Below are 20,870 nucleotides of genomic sequence, written 5' to 3' on the forward strand. Positions count from 1 at the left end.
AATATCCATTCCTTTGTCATTTAAATTGCCATCAGCTGTAAGTCACAGAAAACCCCTGTCCCACCATTTTAAACAAAAACACATTTATTTCCTCACTTGACAAGAAATCCTAATATAAAGTATCTTCTGGACTGGCTAATTCAGAGACCTAGCAGATCCATCAGTATTGGATCAGTATTAGCTCACATCTTCTTATAACTATGCTGGCAGAGGATGTGACTCCTGTGATTGGTTTAGATTAGACTAACCAGGATTGATTCCTGAATCATTTCAGGGAGTGTTAGGCACCAAAACAAAATTAGGACTCTACTGGCAATGAAAAGTAGGAATGGCATATGAAAAATCAGTTTTTGGCCCATCATTTATTTCTGAATGTCTAAACTTGATGTCTCTTTAAAAGTCCACCTCAAATACTATCTCATCTGTAAAGTCATCCCTAACAAATTCTCTTGGTTCTTCTAAACTCCATCAACACTTTGTTTATACTTCATGATTAAATCCTACATTAAGAATAGAATTATTGGAGTTCCCGTCATGGCACAGTGGTTAATGCATCCGACTAGGAACCGTGAGGTTGCGGGTTCAATCCCTGGCCTTGTTCAGCGGGTTAAGGATCCAGCATTGCCGTGAACTGTGGTGTAGGTTGCAGATGCGGCTCGGATCCCGCATTGCTGTGGCTCTGGCGTAGGCCGGTGACTATGGCTCCGATTCGACCCCTAGCCTGGGAACCTCCATATGCCGCGGGAAGCGGCCCTCGAAAAGGCAAAAAGACAAACAAACAAACAAAAAAGAATAGAATTATTTATTTAGGTTCTTAGTTCACCTGGTAGATAGTAAGCTCCCAAGGGCAGGAACTCTGTCTAGATTCATCCTTGAATATCTTACAGCCTGTAGTGCTTTGTACTTAGTAAGAATTCAGTATATGTTTTTTGTTTGTTTTGTTTTGGGTTTTTTTTTTTTTTTGCTTTTTTTAGGGCCGCTCCCACAGCATATGGAGGTTCTCAGGCTGGAGGTCGAATCAGAGCTCTAGATGATGGCCTATGCCACAGCCACAGCAATGCCAGATCCAAGCTGTGACTGCGACCTACACCACAGCTCACGGCAATGCCACATCCTTAACCCACTGAGCAAGGCCAGGGATCAAACTTGGGTCCTCATGAATGCTAGTCAGATTCATTTCCCCTAAGCCACGATAGGAACTCCAAGAATTCAGTATATATTGAGTGAACAAAAATCTATTGAAGAAATATTCTCATTTTAAATGGAATAGGTTGAAGCTTTCCTTATTTATTATTTTTAAAGTTTAATTGAAGTATAAATCAATATTGTGTTAAATTCTGTACAGCAGAGTGATTCGGTTATACATAAATATTCTTTTTCATATTCTTTTCCATTATGGTTTATCACAGGATATTGAACATGGTTCCCTATGCTATACAGTAGGACCTTGTTGTTTATCTGTCTTATATATGATAGCTTGCCTCTGCTAATCCCAAACTCCCAATCATTTCCTTCCCCACCTCTCTTCCCCCTTGGCTGTTCTCTATCCATGGGTCTGTTTTTGTTTCAAAGATATGTCAAATTGTGTCATATTTTAGATTCCACCTATAAAGTGATATGTGGTACTTAATCTTTCTCTTTCTGACTTACTTTGCTTAGTATGAGAATCTCTATGAACATTCATGTTGCTGCAAATAGCATTATTTCATTCTTTTTTATGACTCATATTCCATTGTATATATGTACCAGATCTTCTTTATCCATTCATCCATCCATGGACATTTGGGTTGTTTCCATGTCTTGGCTGTTGTAAATAGTGTTGCTAAGGAAGTTCCCATTGTGGCTCAGCAGTAACGAATCCAACTAGGATCCATGAGGACATGGGTTCAATCCTTGGCTTCGCTTCGTGGGTTAAGGTTCCAGTGTTGCCGTGAGCTGTGGTGTAGGTTGTAGATGCGGCTTGAATGTGGTGTTTCTCTGGCTGTGGCATAAGCCAGCAGCTGTAGTTCTGATTTGACCCCTAGCCTGAGAACTTCCATATGTCATTAAGTATGGCCCTAAAAAAGAAGTGTTGCTATGAACACAGAGGTGCATGTATCTTTTTGAATTAGAGTTTTCTCCAGAAGTATGCCTAGGAGTGGGATTGCTGGAATATGTGGCAAGTTCTATTTTTAGTTTTTGAGGAACTTCCATACTGTTTTCCATGGTGGCTGCACCAAATTTACTTTCTCATCAACCATGTAAGAGGGTGTCTTTTCTCCACATCCTCTCTAGCATTTATTATTTTTTTTATTTATATATTTTTTTTCTACTATACAGCATGGTGACCCAGTTACACATGCATGTATACATTCTTTTTTCTCACATTACGTGTTCCATCATAAGTGACTAGACAGAGTTCCCAGTGCCACACAGCAGGATCCCATTGCTAATCCATCCCAAAGGCAACATTCTGCATCTATTTACCCCAAGCTCCCAGTCCCTCCCACGCCCTTCCTTCCCCCTTCACAACCACAACTCTGTTTTCCAAGTCCATGGTTTTCTTTCCTAATGAAAAGTTCCTTTGTGCCATATATTAGATTCCAGATATGTGATATTATATGGTATTTGTCTTTCTTTTTCTGACTTACTTCACTCAGGATGAGAGTCTCTAGTTCCATCCATGTTGCTGCAAATGGCATTATGTCGTTCTTTTTTATGGCTAAGTAGTATTCCATTGTGTATATATACCACATCTTCCTAATCCAATCATCTATCAGTGGACATTTGTATTGATTCCATGTCTTGGCTATTGTGAATAGTGCTGCAATGAACATGAGAGTCCATGTGTCTTTTTTTAAGTAGAGTTTTGTCTGGATATATGCCCAAGAGTGGGATTGCTGGGTCATATGGTAGTTCTATGTATACATTTCTAAGATACCTCCATACTGTTCTCCATAGTGGTTGTATCAGCTTACATTCCCACCAGCAGTGCAGGAGGGTTCCCTTTTCTCCATACCCCCTCCAGCATTTCTTACTTGTGGACTTACTAATGATGGCCATTCTGACTGGTGTGAGGTGGTACCTCATGGTAGTTTTGATTGGCATTTCTCTAATAATCAGGGATGTTGAGCATCGTTTCACCTGCTTGTTGGCCATCTGCATATCTTCCTTGGAGAAATGTCTATTCAGGTCCTTTGCCCATTTTTCCGTTGGGTTGTTGGCTTTTTTGCTGTTGAATTGTATAAGTTGCTTGTATATTCTAGAGGTTAAGCCCTTGTCAGTTTCATTGCCTGAAACTATTTTCTCCCATTCTGTAAGTTGTCTTTTTGTTTTCTTTTGGGTTTCCTTTGATGTGCAAAAGCTTGTCAGTTTGATTAGGTCCCAATGGTTTATTTTTGCTTTTATATCTGTTGCTTTGGGAGACTGACCTGAGAAAACATTTGTAAGGTTGATGTCAGAGAATGTTTTGCTTATGTTCTCTTCCAGGAGTTTGATGGTGTCTTGCCTTATATTTAAATCTTTCAGCCATTTTGAGTTTATTTTCGTGCCTGGTGTGAAGGTGTGTTCTCGTTTCATTGATTTGCATGCAGCTGTCCAGGTTTCCCAGTAATTCTTGCTGAATAGACTTTCTTTTTCCCATTTTATGTTCTTGCCTCCTTTGTCAAAGATTAATTGTCCATAGGTGTCTGGGTTTATTTCTGGGTTCTCTATTCTGTTCCATGGCTCTGTTTGTCTGTTTTGGTACCAGTACCACACTGTCTTGATGACTGTGGCTTTGTAATATTGCCTGAAGTCTGGGAGAGAGAGGCCTCCTGCTTGGTTTTTGTTCTTCAGAATTGCTTAGGCAATTCTGGGTCTTTTGTGGGTCCATGTAAATGTTTGGATTGTTTGTTCTAGTTCTGTGAATAATGTCCTGGGTAATTTGATAGGGATTGCATTGAATCTGTAGATTGCTTTGGGTAGTATGGCCATTTTTACACTATTAATTTTTCTAACCCATGAGCACGGAATATCTTTCCATTTCTTTACATCTTCTTTAATTTCCTTGATTAATGTTTTATAGTTCTTGGCATATAACTCCTTTACCTCCTTGGTCAGGTGTATTCCCAGGTATTTGATTTTTGGGGGTGCAATTTTAAAAGGTATTGTATTTCTGTATTCCTTTTCTAAAGTTTCGTTGTTAGTATACAGAAATGTGACTGATTTCTGAATGTTAATCTTATATCCCACTACTTTGTTGAATTTGTTGATCAGTTCAAGTAGTTTTTGGTTGAGTCCTTAGAGTTTTCTATATATAGTATCATGTCATCTATATAGAGTGACAGTTTTACCTCTTTTCCTGTTTGGATGCCTTTAATTTCTTTTGTTTGTCTAATTGCTGTGGCTAGAACTTCCAAAACTATGGTGAATAGTAGTGGTGAGAGTGGGCATCCTTGTCTTGTTCCAGATTTTAGTGGGAAGGCTTTCAGCTTTTCTCCATTGAGTATTTGCTGTGGTTTTGTCATAAATAGCTTTGATTATGTTAAGGAATATTCCCTCTATACCCACTTTGGTAAGATTTTTTATCATGAAGCGATGTTGGACTTTGTCAAATACTTTTTCCACATCTGTTGAGATGATCATGTGGTTTTTGACTTTTCTTTTGTTAATGTGTATGATGTTGATTGATTTATTTATGTTGAACCATCCTTATGAACCTGGGATGAATCCCACCTGGTCGTGGTGTATGATCTTTTTGATATGTTGTTGGATTCGGTTGGCTAAAATTTTGTTGAGAATTTTTGCATCTAAATTCATCAAAGATATTAGCTGATAGTTTTCTTTTTTTGGTGGTATCTTTGTCTGGTTTTGGAATTAGGGTGATGGTGGCATCATAGACTGTCTTTGGGAGTATTCCTTCTTCTTCAACCTTTTGAAAAAGTTTAAGGAGGATGGGTATAAGTTCCTCTTTGTATGCTTAGTAGAATTCTCCTGTGAAGCCATCTGGTTCTGGACTTTTATGTGTAGGGAGTGTTTTTATGACATATTCAATTTCATTTCTAGTGATCAGTCTGTTCAGTTGATCGATTTCTTCTTGATTCAGTTTTGGCAGGCTGTAGGTCTCTAGAAAGATGTCCATTTCTTCTAGGTTGTCGAATTTGTTGGCATATAATTGTTGATAGTATTCTCTTATGGTTTTTTGTATTTCTGTGGTCTCCATTGTGACTTCTCCTTTTTCATTTCTTATTTTGTTTATTTGGGTTTTTTCTCTTCTCGGTGAGTCTAGCCAGAGGTTTGTCTATTTTGTTTACCTTTTCAAAAAACCAGCTCTTGGTTTGATTGATTTTGTCTGTTGTTTTTTGAATCTCTACTTTATTGATTTGCTCTCTGATCTTTATGATTTCCTTCCTTCTCTTGACTTTAGATTTTGCTTGTTCTTCTTTTTCTAATTCATTTAGGTGGTGGGTTGTCGATTTGAGATTTTTCTTCTTTTTTGAGGAAGGCCTGTATTGCTGTGAACTTCCCTCTGAACACTGCTTTTGCAGCATCCCATAGAGTTTGAGTGGTTGTGTCTTCAGTCATTTGTCTCGAGGTATTTTTTAATTTCCTTCTTGATTTCCTCATTGACCCATTGGTTTTTTAGTAGCATGATGGACTTCCCGTGTGGCTCACAGCATTTATTATTTGTAGACTTTTTAATGGTGGCCATTTCGATTGGTGTGAGATGTTATCTCATTGTAGTTTTGATTTCCTTTTATTAATACTTAGCAGTGATGAGCATCTTTTCATGTGCTTATTGGCTGTGTGTCTTCTTTGGAGAAATGTCTATTTAGGTCTTCTGCACCCCCCTTTATTTAATTGGGTTGTTTGATCTTTTTGTTATTGCATTGTATGAGCTGTTTGTGTATTTTGGAAATTAATCCCTTCTTGGTTGCATCATTTGCAGATATTTTTTCCCAATTTGTAGGTTGTCTTTTCATTTTGTGTGTGGTTTCCTTTGCTGTTCTAAAGCTTATAATTTTGATTAGGTACCATTTGTTGCTTTCCTTGTTTATTGATACAATATAGTACCTAAATTACATTCTCTGTCTTTGTTTTATTAAGTATTCCACTTATATCAGAGGGGCTGGTATGAATTTTAGAAAGATGTAGGAATATAAATGTAGCAGATTTCTGATCCTGTAGTTTTCTCTTGCTCCATTTTTCAAACACAGAATTAATGTTTAATTTTATTATTAGTCAAAAAAAATTGTTTTGCCTCAGTATCTCTAATCTTTACATCTGTATGGTAATTAAACATTATCCTGAAAATAAGATTCTAAGTTAGAAAAACAAAAGTATTGAAGAACTAGGCAATCAGATCTTTCATTTGTGTAATTTTTCTCGATTTTAGGTCTACTCCAAAGAAATGTTTTACGTGCATTTCTTAGTTTCTTTTTGAAAGAATCTGTGAGAAATCAGTGTTTACATTAGAAAAAAAGAACTGAAGTCCATTGTAAAGAAAAAAAATGATAGCAGACTGAAATTTCATACTTCTTAATCTTAAGCAACTAAAAAACAATTTTCAATAAGACCTTATCTTGGCTATCTGCTGTGATGGTTATATTCAAACACTATTTAAAAAAAAACCCTAAACAATGTTTAAATGGAATGTTTTGTGGGAATGATAGTAGAAAAATTAATGGGTTAATTAAAATTATGGACAAAGTTGGCTGTTAAGAAACTTCATGAATTATATTTTTATCCATCTTGTTACTTAGACCAGAATCTTGGAGTCATCCTTCTCTTTTTCTCTTATACCCCACAATCAGTGCATAAGTGAATCCTGTCAGTTTTTTCTTCAAAATATACTTAGAATGTGACCATCTCTAACCAAAATCATTGCTATCACCTTATTCCTACCGACCGTCATCTCTCACCAGGATTATTCCAGTAGCCTCCTAACTGTTCTCTTTCTTTCTGCCCTTGTCCCCATTCTGTCTAGTATTAGCACAACCACCAATCTATTCCACTCATAATCTGAAATGAAATCTTTTTTTTTTCTTTTTGCCTTTTTAAGGCCACACCCATGGCATATGGAGGTTCCCCTGGCTAGGGGTTGAATTGGAGCCACTGGCTTATGCCACAGCCACAGCAATGCCAGATCCGAGCCACCTCTGCGACCAGCACCACAGTTCATGGCAATGCCAGATCCTTAACCCACTGAGCGTGGCCAGGAATCAAACCCACATCCTCATGGATCCTAGTTGTGTTCGTTAACTGCTGAGCCAGAAAGGGAACTCCTGGAATCATATCTTAATACTCTTTGACTCCAAACCCTCCAGTGATTTGCCATCCACTTGGAATAAAAGCCAAAGCCCTTTACTAAGATCAGCAAAGTCCTATGTGTTCTCTCCCTACCTCACTCCCTAACCTTATCTTCCGTCTCTCATCCTGTTGCAGCCTCCCTGGGCTCCTTGCTGGACTCTGCTCCTTGACAGGTTCACTTCTGCCTTGCACTTCCTATCTCTCAGGCTGGAATACTCCTTCCCCCAGATATCCATATGACTCATTCTTGCACCTCCCTAGTTCCTAAATGTCACCTCCTCTGTGAGGCCTTCCTTGTAGCCTTTCTTCTCCTCAGTTTAATGTTCTCCATAGCACTTATTTCCATTTCATCTAACCTGTTTCATTTGTCTGTCACTCCTGCCTATAGTGTAACCACCATGAGGGCAGGAGTTTTTGTCTGCTTTTTACACACCATGTCACCAGTGCCTAGAGCAGAGCACATAGTACCTAGAACATCCACATGATGGGTACTATATAAATATTTGTTGGGTGAATCCTGCAATTATAATAATTACAGTTTGTGTTGAATAGAACAAAAAAGAAGCAGACTTACAGATACAGAGAACCAGCTAGTGGTTACCAGGGAGGAGATGGAGCGGGGAGGGGGGAATATAAGGGTAGGGAATTAAGAGGTACAAACTATTAGGTATAAAATAAGCTACAAGGATATATTGTAGAACATAGGAAATAGAGCTAATATTTTGTAATAACTGTAAATAGAGTATAACCGTTAAAAATTAGGAATTACTGTATTGTACGCATGTAACTTATATAATTGTATACTGACTGAACTTAAGTTAAAAAATTGCAGCTTGATTAACTTTTGCTATTTTCCTGAATTTCTTCTGAAGGAAGACTGGCCCAGTTTGCTCAGCTCTGAAAGTCTTCTTTTGTAAGGCTATGTATATCCCTATCACCTTTAATTCTATTTATATGTTCCTTATCCTATATATAGTCTTTTATTACAAAGAATCTTACATATTTGCATATCTCGTGGATCTTCACATTTAATCAATTTTTTGATGATTAGAGATGGTTCTACCGTTTTCACAATAAAGAATCTTGATTCCTACTTGATTCTCAGTTTTTTCTCTTACTGCCTTCTCAAATAATAAAAAATTAGTAGGGAGTTCCCTTTGTGGCACAGCAGAAACGAACTTGATTAGCATCCATGAAGATGCGGATTCCATCCCTGGCCTTACTCAGTGGGTCAGGGATCTTGTGTTGATGTGGTTGTGGCATAGGCCAGCAGCAACAGCAGCTCTGATTCGACCCCTAACCTGGGAACTTCCATATGCTGCAGCTGCAGCCATTAAAAAAAAAGAAAAAGCAGAAAATAAACAAGTAACAAATGTTATTCACAACTGTTATTTTATCCCAAATATTGAAATGTTGCTACAATCGTGTGTTTTATTTATTTATTTTTTTATTATTATTATTATTTTTTTGCTATTTCTTTGGGCCGCTCCCGCGGCATATGGAGGTTCCCAGGCTAGGGGTCGAATCAGAGCTGTAGCCACTGGCCTACGCCAGAGCCACAGCAACGCGAGATCCGAGCCGCATCTGCAACCTACACCACAGCTCATGGCAACGCCAGATCGTTAACCCACTGAGCAAGGGCAGGGACCGAACCCGCAACCTCATGGTTCCTAGTCGGATTCGTTAACCACTGCGCCACAACGGGAACTCCATCGTGTGTTTTAAATATGTAACCTATTTCACTTTCTCGCATCCCAATTCCATCAGCACATTTAAAAACCTACTTCATTTGCAGTTTTAAGCCCCTCTTCGTATCTCTCCCTCCATTCTTGATTTCTTTCTGAGTATTTTATGTTGTTTGTTCCATTTATTTTCCTGTGTACTTAATAGATTTCATTGCTTACTTCCGTTCCCACAGTCTTCCCTATCATCTCCTGTGCTGAAAGGAAGTCTTTCACATCTCTAGTCTGTTTCTGATTACTTCAAGTTCTTCATCCAAGAATATTGTGCCATCAGCTTTCCTAGCTTTGGTCATTTTAAAAGAGAATATATGCCCTACTGCTTGACTTCCCAAGATGTATGAAGGCAATATTATCTATTATATAGAACGTAAGATACTCAGGAGCTCAATGGAAGTGAATCTGACTAGCATCTCTGAGGACACAGGTTTGATCCCTGGCCTCGATCAGTGCTGTGAGCTGTGGTGTAGGTCATAGACTCAGCTCTGATCCTGAGTGGCTATGGCTATGGTGTAGGCTGGCAGCTGTAGCTCCAATTTTACCCCTAGCCTGGGAACCTCCATATGCCAAGAGTGTGGCCCTAAAAAGATAAAATATATATAAATATATATACATATATATTCAAGAAAGCAGTCTGGTGTTTCAGTTATGGTAGAATGGCATGTGGTCATTGGACTCAAATCTTTTTTTTTTTTTTTTTTTTTTTTGCTTAAAAGGCCCACACTCACAGCATATGGACGTTCCCAAGTAGGGGCTGAATCAGAGCTACAGCTGCTGGCCTACACCACAGCCACAACAACTCGGGATCCTTAACCCATTAAGGGAGGACAAGGATCAAACCCGCACCCCCATGGATCCTAGTCAGGATCATTAACTGCTGAGTCATGAAGGGTACTCCCTCAAATAAATCTTTAATTAAGAAATTCTTTAAGTAAATGAAAATGAAAAGAATTGTCAATACTGATCTCTAAAATTCATTTCTTAAGTTTGGGCAAGTTGCCTGACCTCAACACCTTCTAAACAGGATGATGCCACATCAACCCTACAGGTTACTTTGAGTATCACATGAGATAATTTTGTGTATTTGAACCCCACAAATGTAGGGGACATGGTATTGTTCATTTGCTCAGACTCTTGTTCTGTTGTTAGGTAATTTGCAGACTTTGAAAACTTCTGTTTCCTAGGAGGTTTGACTAAATATTTGCTTCCCTTTTGGGGAAAAATCAATCAGAAAAATTACCTTTTTTTTTTTTTTTTCATTTACTTTGTGTTTAGATTAACAAAAGCAGTGGCATTGTGGAAGCATCACGGATCATGAATTTGTACCAGTTTATTCAGCTTTATAAAGACATCACAAGTCAAGCAGCAGGAGTATTGGCACAGAGCTCCACCACCTCTGAAGACCCTGATGAAAACTCATCATCTCTAACATCTTGTCAGGCTAGTTTTTGGATGGGAAGGTATACAGTGCATAAAGACCATGTTTCTCTTATTTTCCAACTTGCAAACTACTGAAGTCACATTAATATTTTTGCTGGTGTTCTCCATGATGTCTTAAATCACATTGCTTTTTGTCTTAGTTGATACTATATCACAGTTAAAGCTTTTGGATTATTCCACGCTTCAGGACAGTGATAGAGCGCCAAATTAAATAATACTTAAAGGGACTCACAGCAGGTAATGTTTTTTGTCAACCAAGTTTCCATGAATCCTCTCTGCTCTCCCTGCTCACATTTAATGACAAAGGATATAGTTAATACCCCTCTTAAAATAGGTGTTGAGGATCTTAGAAACCCAAAGGGGATTGAGGGAATTAGGTCCAAGAATCTGGCAAAACCATCCCAGTTTGTCATAAAGGTATCTGATAGGAGCATGAACATTGTAAATATCGGCTCCAGGACCTGGCAGTCATTCAGGAATGAACAAGTAGTTGGTTCACATGTTGCTTGTACCGAGTTATCAGAAGGAAATGAAGTCAGCCAGCATTTTCTGTGATGGTGCTTGTTTACTCAGGCCTAATATATTATTGCTGTATCTAAACTTTCTTTTCCTTCTCTATAATGCTTTTGGCATGTGAAAGCTCCCACCTGTTGCCATTTGACAACTATGACCATAATTGAAATTTGTAAATGCCTCATTGGAAAAAGGCTTACGTGGGTCCAGAGATGTTGACATCCTGCCGGGGGAGACAGCACAAATCTGTATTGACAGTGGAATTTCTTTCTTTTTTTTTTTTTTTTTTTTTTTTTTTGCTTTTTAGGGCCTCACCCACGGCATATGGAGATTTCCAGGCTAGGGGTCCAATTGGAGCTACAGCTGCCGGCCTACACCACAGCAACAGCAATGCAGAATCCGAGGTGCGTCTGACCCACACCACAGCTCACGGCAATGACAGATCCCCAACTCACTGGGTAAGGCCAGGGATTGAACCTGCAACCTCATGGTTCCTAGTCAGATTCATTTCTGCTGCACCACAATGGAAACTCCTTGGCAGCATATTCTTTTAGTTAAGAATATGCTTAACAGGAACTTCTTTTTTCTTGCTCTTTTTACAGGTGCATTTCCTAATCCATTCTTAACCAACTAGTTTCCCAGTACTATGTTACAATAAAACTGTATCTTTTCATTTCCTATTTATCTTTAATAGGGTTTTTGGTTTTCTAGGTTTGAGCTGTCAGGTGTTACTGATGAAATGCCAAATGAGTGTTAAGAGTATTTTAGCAGCATTTAAGCATATTTTTACTATATTTTGTAAAGTTAATCTTTCAAAGACAGACATCTGATTTTCTCTTTTTCTTCCTCTCCTTCTTCAGAATGATTTTTTTTTTTAAAGCATTGTGAAAGTCAAGAATAATATTCACTAAGCTCTATGGTAGCAAATGAAATTAATATAACACTTTTTTTCTTGTTGCCGTCATTTTAATGAAGGAGGTAAGGTTATTACCTTTTCATGTGCGCTTGAGGCTGGGAAACTCAATGCCTGGTTGGTAGGTTAGTGCTGCTTCTTGCCTTTGTATGTTTTTTGGTCTTTTGTTACACCCTGATATACTTAGTTCATAGAAAAATAGCCTTTTCGGGTTGAGAGGGATCTTAAGAGGTATTTTATTTGGTTCAGCCTTATATCTGATGCATATTTCTATTAGTGGTTTACATTTATAAAGTCCTTACAGGGTATTAGGCTTTGTGATGAGTGATTTATAGGCATAAGCTCATTAAATCTTCGCAACAACCCCATAGGAATACAACTGGCTTATTACAGATACAGAAACTAAGATTTAGTAAAAAAGCGACATGGCTAGATATTGGCCTAGGTGAGATTCCCAGTCAGCCCTGTCTGGCAGTACAGCCATCCTCCTAGCCTCTGCTTTAGTACTCTCTGGTACACAAAGGTCCTGTGCTGCAGTGCTGCTTAAACCTGGATATTCTTGGTTTTGAGGAGGAAGGGGTTTGAGAGTCTGTCAAGCTTCCAGGTGTTGTCACTACTGCTTATCCACAGATAGCACTCTGAGTAGTGAGACTCTACTTACCACACTTAACCAGGTGGTAGACCAGCTTGTATTTGAACACCTGCAGTTGTATGGGACTCACTGCCTCAGAAAGCCTTATAAGACACAAATGGCTTTAATTACTATGCAGTTTTCCCTTTTGCATGATATCCCACAAGCCGAAATCTGGCTCTCCTGAGCCACCACAGCTTTGAGAACCAAATTGCTTGTGTTCAAATCCTGGCTCTATTCCTAGCTGTGTCACTTTGAGCAAGTTATTAAACTCTTTCCTCAGTTTCCTCATCTTTTAAAAGAGGATGATAGGAGTTCCCATTGTGGCTCATTGGGAACCCAGCTAGTGCCCATGAGGTTGTAGGTTCGATCCTTGACCTCAGTCAGTGAATTAGGGATCTGGTGTTGCCACAGGCTGTGGTGTGGGTCATAGACGTGGCTCAGATATGGCGTGGCTGTGGTGTAGGCCTGTGGCTGCAGCTCCTATTTGACCCCTAGCTTGGGAACTTCTATATGATGCAGATGCAGCCCTAAAAAGACAAGAAGAATAAATACATAAAAGAGGATGATAATAAGAAATACTTGAGAGAGTTAAGTGAGTTAATATATGTAAAATGCTTAAAACAGTGCATGGCCCATTAAGAAATGTCTGTAGGAGTTAACATTATTATTAAATTAATACTTATTTCTACTTAATTCAGTGACAGTGGCTTCTGGAATTCCCCCAAAGTATGTTTTCTCTTTCAGCCCTTCAAAGACTTAAAAGCAGTAATCGCTGAGCCTCTGTTCTGCTGGATAAGCTTCCCAGTTCCTCCAGCCTTTGTTTATATGGGTCTTTTCTACATCCTGGAGGCTTTTCCTAGGTCTTTTATCTGTCAGTTTATCTTTCAGGGTAGGGAGCAGAGAACTGAATTCTCCACTCAATAAATAATCTGACAGGGACAAACAGAGCAAAACTTTCTCCTTCCTTCTTCTGGTCACTGTACTCTAGGAAGGTAGTGAAAAAAATCAAATGAGCATAGTACAGGTTCCACTGGCTGCATCAGTGTCTCCTGTTCTTTCTTTCACCTCCATCTAGAATGCTTTTCTTCACAACTTTCTACCCCTCACTTTAAAGTCTAACCTTCAGAACTCTGTCACTCTGTAAATTCAGTTATATTCTCTGCTACTGACACCCAAGTCCATATCCTTAGACATAGATTGTAAGCTCCTCAAAAGCAGAGGCCCCAGTTCTTTGGGGTCTGGCATAGTATAGGGCACCTAAAAGGCATTTAAATGTTGAACTGAATAGATGGAGAAAAAAATCAAATCTGTTAGATCCGCATCTGTCTAGGTTTTTATTCAGATTCCCCATTTTGGTTCAGGGACTGCCCTCTTTTACACATTGCTGAAGCAAAACATTTAACCTGTTACCACATCCTGATGATTTGTCTTTTGTAATGCCCCTTGGACCAGACCCTAATTATCTCCCAGGTGAATTGCTGAACTAAGGATCTAGTTGGTGTTCCTCCCTCTAGACAATCTCTTTTAGTGCTCTCCCAGTTACTTAATCTGCTGAAGCATTATTTCCAGTGGATGTTCACTTTCCCCTTGATTAAACTCTGTCAGAACAAGTTTAAACTTACTGTTTGGACATAGAAGGATCAGATTATCTCTGCAATATTTAAGCAATCTTTTAGTTTTCTCTCCAGAGCATCACGCCAGCCTCCTGGTTACACATATACACAGAATTTTGTTTCGTTTTGTTTTTTTCCCCTACCTCTGTAGCTTTGTTTATGCATATAGAATGTCCTCTGCCTGTCAGAATCCTATCGTTTTTCTACCTCATCTTTCCAACAATGTTGAAATATACTCATTTCTTCCTTCTTAACACCTACTACATGTAATGTATGTTTGCCTTTGCTTATATTCTACATGCAAATTGACAGATTTTAAAGTACTGTATCACTGTCTTGTAGACAGTGGTATGAGCACAGCAGGGAATGACATTCAGGGATAGTTCTGCCCTTAAGAAGCTTATAGTCTATACTTTTAAACATTTAATTTTTGTATAATTATAAAAGTAATAAATGCTTAATTAAGAAAACTTAAAAATTACAGAATAGCACAAAAATTAAAAGCAAATTAAAATCACTTTAAGGAGTTCCCGTTGTGGCTCAGCAGAAGTGAATCTGACTAGCATCCACGAAGATACAGGTTTGATCCCTGGCGTCGATCAGTGGGTTAAGGATCCAGCGTTGCCATGAGCCATAGGTCACAGATCACAGGTCACAGATGTGGCTCAGATCTGGCATTGTTGTGGCTGTGATGAAGGCCAGCAGCTGCATCCGATTTGACCCCTAGCCTGGGAAACCGCCATATGCCTCGGGTGTGGCCCTAAAAAGACAAAAAAATAAAATAAGATAAAATGACTTTTAAGAAACATGTTTTGACAGCCTACAACAAACTCCTTATGTTCGAAGAGCTTACGGTTTAGTGGACAGACCAACCAATAAACAGCCAATTAAAATGCAGTATTTAAGTTCTTTAGTTGAGGGAAATGCTGGTTTTGAGAACAGAGAGAAGATGATATTTTGAGCCACATTACTGAGGTTGGCATTTACCAAACTGACGAGGGTATTCCAGGGAAGAAAAACACTGTATACAAAGGCCTTTGGCTCTTTCAGGGGCTTTCTAAATTGTGGCTGGAGTAGAAGGTTCAACATCTCTTTTTCTTCCCAAGATGAAAGAGCTCCTTGAGGACAAATACTTTGCTTTCTATCTCTTTTGCATTTCATATAGCACCTGATCCTTAAGACTAAGCCATCTTTCACTTATATTCACATTAGCAGTAGCAGCATAACCAGACCCTGATTGCAAAGTTCATATTTTAGAGAGTTTTGTATCCAGCATGGTGAATAAATCGTATTGGTTGATTTTATTTGTGAAAATTCATGTGATTAAAATGGGCCAAGTTATTTCCAGAAAGACCTGAATATTTCCAGTTTAGATCCACATTTTCTTTTTAACTATCACAGGATTTATCTTTTATCCAGTCTTTATGAAATTTGCCCCTCTAGTTCTCCTTCCCCAATACATTTGCCATCCCTAAAAAATAAGTTAATTTACTCTGATATTGTATGAATCATACTGTGCTTTATGTTGAGGGGACATAGATGCTTGGGAATTGTTTTTAAGGCATTGGAAAGAAAGTTTACAGCACAGTGACATCATTGCTCCAGCTCAGTTTTCACATTGCAGGGTCAAGCAGCTGACTGACGAGGAGGAGTGCTGTATCTGTATGGATGGTCGAGCTGACCTCATCCTGCCTTGTACGCACAGCTTTTGTCAGAAGTGCATTGACAAGTGGTAAGTAATCTGCTTTCTTCACGGGGTAGGCAAAGGTCAAATGGGAGAGTGTATGAATAAACTTCCAAGAATGCAAAAATATTGTAGTTAAGTATAAGGGATTTTATTCTTTTTTTTTTCTTTTTCTTTTTCTTTTTAGTGCTGCACCCATAGCACATGGAGATTCCCAGGCTAGGGGTCTAATTGGAGCTACAGCTGCCAGCCTATACCACAGCCACAGCAACTCGGGATCTGAGCTGCGTCTGCGGCCTACACCACAGCTCACAGCAATGCTGGATCCTTAACCCACTGAGCAAGGCCGGGGATCGAGCCCATGTCCTCATGGATGCTGGTCAGATTCATTAACAGCTGAGCCACGACAGGAACTCCAGACATGGAGAGAACTTCAGAGAACATCTAGTCAAGCTTATTATTTTACAAAGTATGTAAGATTCCAGCATTTGGGAGAATTATAATTAATACATAATAAACTACATGTACTTGAAGTACAATTTGATATTTTTTATATAGATATATATCCATAAAAAACGTCATCACAGTCTAGATAATGAACAAATTCATCACCCTCAAAAGCTACCTCATGCCCCTTTGTAAGGTTTCCTTCACCCTCGCCTCTCCTTCTGGTCCCCAGACAACTACTAATATGCTTTCAGTCACTATAAAATAATTTGGACTTTCTAGGATTTTTATAAATAGGATCATTCCTTTTCATTGCTGAGTAGTATGCATTGTGTGGATATACCACCGCTTATTTATCCATTCACCCATTGATGGACATTGTGGCTATTATAAATAAAGCTTGGTATATTTTTGTGGCTAGTTGTTTTTATAGATATACATTTTGTTTTTTTTCATGGATAAATACCTAGAAGTGAAATGGCTAGATCATATGGTAGGGATATGTTTAAGAAACTGCCAACTGCTTTCCGAAGTGGTTGCACCATTTTATACTCGCACCAGCAGTGTATGAAAGTTCCAGTTGCTCCCCGACTTTGCCAATACTTGGTATGGTCAGTCCTTTTGATTTCAGCCATTCTAATAGATGTGTAGTGGTATCTCATTGTGGTTTTAATTTGCCGTTCCTTGCTGACTGATGATGTTGAGCATCTTCTCATATCCTAATTTATTCACTGTGTATTTCATCTTTGATGAAGTATTCATTCAAATCCTTTGCCCATTTCTTTATTGGATTGTTTTTGTATTAAGTTTTGAGAATTCTTTATATATTATGGACACACGTCCTTCATCAAATATGATTTGCAGATATTTTCTCTGTTAATTTGTCTTTTCATTCTCTTAAGAATGCCTTTCAAACTCTAGAAGTTTTCAATTTCGATGAGGTCCAGTTTCTCAGTTTGTGATTAATAGAAAATTATTTTTTACTGTTATATCTAAGAAATCTTTGTGTTACCCAAGGTTGCAAAGATTTTCTTCTATTTTTTTCTTCCAAAAGTTTTACTGTTTCAGGTTTTACATTTAGGTCTGTGATCCATTTTGAGTTAAGTTTGGTATATGATGTGAGGTATAGATCAAAAGTCTTTTTTTTTTTTTTAATCCTATATGGCTTTCCAGTTGTTCCAGCACAATTTATTGAAAAGACTAGATCGTGGCTCAGTGGGTTACGAACCTGACCAGTATCTATGAGGGTGTGTGTTTGATCCCTGGCCTCGCTTAGTGGGTTGAGGACCCTGCGTTGCCATGTTCTGTGGTGTAGTTTGTGGACACAGCTCGGATCTGGCATTGCTGTGGCCACAGCTCCGATTTGACCCCTAGCCTGGGAATTTCATATGCTACAGGTGTGGCCTTAACAAAAGCCAAAAAAAAAAAAAAAAAAAAACTATCTCTCTTCACTAAATCGCCTCTGCACCTTTGTTGCAAATCAGTTGTTAAAATACGTGTGAGTCTCTCTGGGCTCTATTCCATTGATCTGGTTTCTGTTTCACACCAATACTATACTACCTTGATTAGTATAGCTTTGTAAGTCTAAAATTCAGGGAGTGTTAGTCCTCTTTGTCCTTTTTTTTCAATGTTGTTTTGGTTTTTCTAGATCTTGTACATATCAGTGTGAATTTTAGAATCCATTTGTCATTTTCTACAAAAAAAGAGCCCTAAGAATTTTGATTGGGATTGTGTTAAATAATTTGGAGAGTGCAGACTTCTTAACAATATTGAGTCTTCCACCTCACATCACAGTATATTTCTCATTTATTTAGGTCTTCTTTAATTTCCATGATGAATTTTTATAGTTTTCAGTGGACATATCTTTGACAGATATATCCCTAAATATTTTATAATTTTTATACTACTTTAAATGGTATTTTTTATCATTTATTTATATTTTTTCTACTGTACAGCATGGTGACCCAGTTACACTTACATGTATACATTCTTTTTTCTCACATTACATGTTCCATCATAAGTGATTAGACAGAGTTCCCAGTGCTACACAGCAGGATCCCATTGCTAATCCATCCCGAAGGCAATATTCTGCTTCTATTTACCCCAAGCTCCCAGTCCCTCCCACTCTCTCCCCTTCCCCCTTGGCAACCACAAGTCTAAATTTTAATTCTGATTGTTTATTGCTAGTGTATAGAAATACAGTAGATTTTTGTGTATTGCTAGTGTATAGAAATACAGTAGATTTTTGTGTATCAGTCTTGTATCCTGCAACCTTACTAATTTATTTGTTAGCTCTGACAGCTTTTTAGTAGATTCCATAGGATTTTATTGAGTGTCTGAACAGTATGTTTGAAAGATATTTTTTCTGCATGTAGAATTCTAGACTGATAGTGTTTTTTCTGTCAGTACTTTAATGATGTTGCTCTAGCTTCTTTTTTACGTCGTTTCCTGTGAGAAATCTGCTGTCACCCTCATGTTTTTACCCCTGTAGGTAACAACATGCCTTTTTTCCTCTGGCTGCTTGTAAGGTTTTTTTTTTTCCCCTTTATCACTGATTTTGAGCAATCATTTTGATTATGATGTGTCTTAGTTTTTCTACAGTATCATCAGTTTTGGAAATTTTCCAGCCAGTTTTTTCTCAAATGTTTTTTTCTGTTCTCTCTTGTCCCCTCTCCTGGGAATCCAGTTACACATGTATTATATCACTTGAGGTTGTCCCACAGCTCAGTGATGCTATTTTCCTTCTTTTTTGAGTCATTTTTTTTTTCTGTATTTCAGTTTGGAAAGTTAATGTTGCTGTATCTTTTCAAATTCACTCATCCTTTTTTCCCCTTCAGTGTCTCACTTGCCATTAATCCCAGTCAGTGTGTTTTTTTCTTCAGATATTATAATTAGTTTAATCTAGAAGTTTGAGTTTTTTAATATCTTCCATGTCTCTGCTTAATATGTTTAGTCTTTTCCTGTAGCTTTTTAATATATGGAATATAGCTACCATAACCTTTCATTTTCTCACTGCTAATTCTTATATCCGTATCAGTTCTGGGTTCTTTTTGATGGATTTATGCCTCTTTGTGTGACTGGTAGTTGCTAACTGGGTACCAGACACTGTGATTTTTTACCTTTTGGGGTACTGGATATTTTTTGTATTCCTGTAAATATTCTTGAGTTTTGTTCTGAAATATAGTTACTTGGAAACAGTGTGATCCTTTCAAGTCTTGCTTTTATGGTTTGTCAGGCCAGACCAGAGTGATGTTTAGTTTAAAGCTAATTATGCGCCCCGAATGAGGGAAGCCTTCAGCGTATTCTGCCCAGCACTCCATGAATTATGAGGTTCCCACTCTGGCTGGTGGGAACAGACAATGTCCCAGGCCCCGAGCGAGCTTTGGGTGCTGCTCCTTCACATCCTTTCAGGTGATTCCTCAGCCTTGAGTAGTTTCTTTACAAGCACACACTCATCATTCCTCTACTGAATATACTCTCCGGAGACCTTCAGTAGACCCTGGGATTCTCGATGTGTAGCTTTCCCTCTCCAGGACTCTGTCATATGAACTCTAGCTGTCTTGGCTTCCTGCCATTCTCAGGTCTTTTCAGTGTCCTCTGTGGCCTGGAAACTCTCAAGGCAGTAAGCTGGGGCGATTATTGGGCTTACCTTCTTTTGCTTCCCATCTCTCCAGGTTATACTCCTTTGTCATCTCATGTCTAGTGTTGACAACCATTATTTCATGTATTTTGTCCTGTGTTTTAATTGTTTTAAGTGGGAAGATAAATTTGGTCCCAATTGGCCAGAAGCAGAAGTTGACTGTTTTAAAATCGTGGTTTTTGTGCACAGATGAACACACATAATTATCTTGAAAAACATCTCTGAGAAACCAGAAATTAGTCTGAATAATATATGCCAGCTCTACTTTGCACATTTGGTTTTGGGAACAGATTTCTAACTTTTTGCACAAAAGCCAAGGAGCAATTGATATAATTTAATTACTTTGGTTTCAGACTTCACTGAGGGATAGAGAAAAAACATTTTCCCTGTATGACATGTTTCTGGCTCAAGTATGTTATTTTTGAAATTTCCAAAATAATATTTGACAAGACAAAAAAAAAATCCCTTTGGAAAACATAATCTTATTTAAGTGATTATATAAAGTTCTTTCCTCCCCCCCTAAAATCATTCTGCATATAAATCTCATTTTGTATTTTAAATCTTGAATGCTTCCATTTCACTGTTTGTAGCAACAAAAGATAGGAAAAAACCTAAATATCCTTTTATGGAAGACAGGTTAAATGAAAAGGCCTATTCAAACAGTGTATGTTTAAAAAGAATAGACAGCTCTAACATGGGCTGATACCTAACAGCCTACAAGATATATTGACAAGTGAAAAGAGTAGGATGTATAGATACACACAACTTGATCATGCCTAGTCTCTCTCGAAGAATATTTAAGAAACTTCGCAGTACTTGCTTCTGGGGGTAAAAACTAAAGATCAGGATAGGAGGGAGAGATATGTTTTTCACTGTATGCTTTTTATGCTGTGTACTTTAAAAAAAAATCATATAGTATGTTTCAAATCAATTTTTTAAAAAGAAAAAGAAAACAAACTATTCTTTATTTGACCTCTC

At 38.1% G+C, this 20,870-nt stretch overlaps 1 protein-coding gene across 3 annotated transcripts in view; it reads left to right on the forward strand.

Moving 5' to 3' along the window:
* Positions 1–20,870, forward strand: part of RNF141 (ring finger protein 141) — a 42,759-nt gene that overhangs the window by 18,840 nt on the left and 3,049 nt on the right. For all 3 annotated transcript variants that reach the window (XM_047776305.1, XM_047776306.1, XM_047776307.1), the window contains exons 4-5: positions 10,284–10,468; positions 15,746–15,853. In XM_047776305.1, coding sequence (XP_047632261.1) covers positions 10,284–10,468; positions 15,746–15,853 — 293 coding nt within the window. The remainder of the gene's footprint in view (positions 1–10,283; positions 10,469–15,745; positions 15,854–20,870) is intronic.

The sequence above is a fragment of the Phacochoerus africanus genome, chromosome 4, assembly GCF_016906955.1.
Source record: "Phacochoerus africanus isolate WHEZ1 chromosome 4, ROS_Pafr_v1, whole genome shotgun sequence".
In the NCBI taxonomy this organism is placed as follows: Eukaryota; Metazoa; Chordata; class Mammalia; order Artiodactyla; family Suidae; genus Phacochoerus; species Phacochoerus africanus.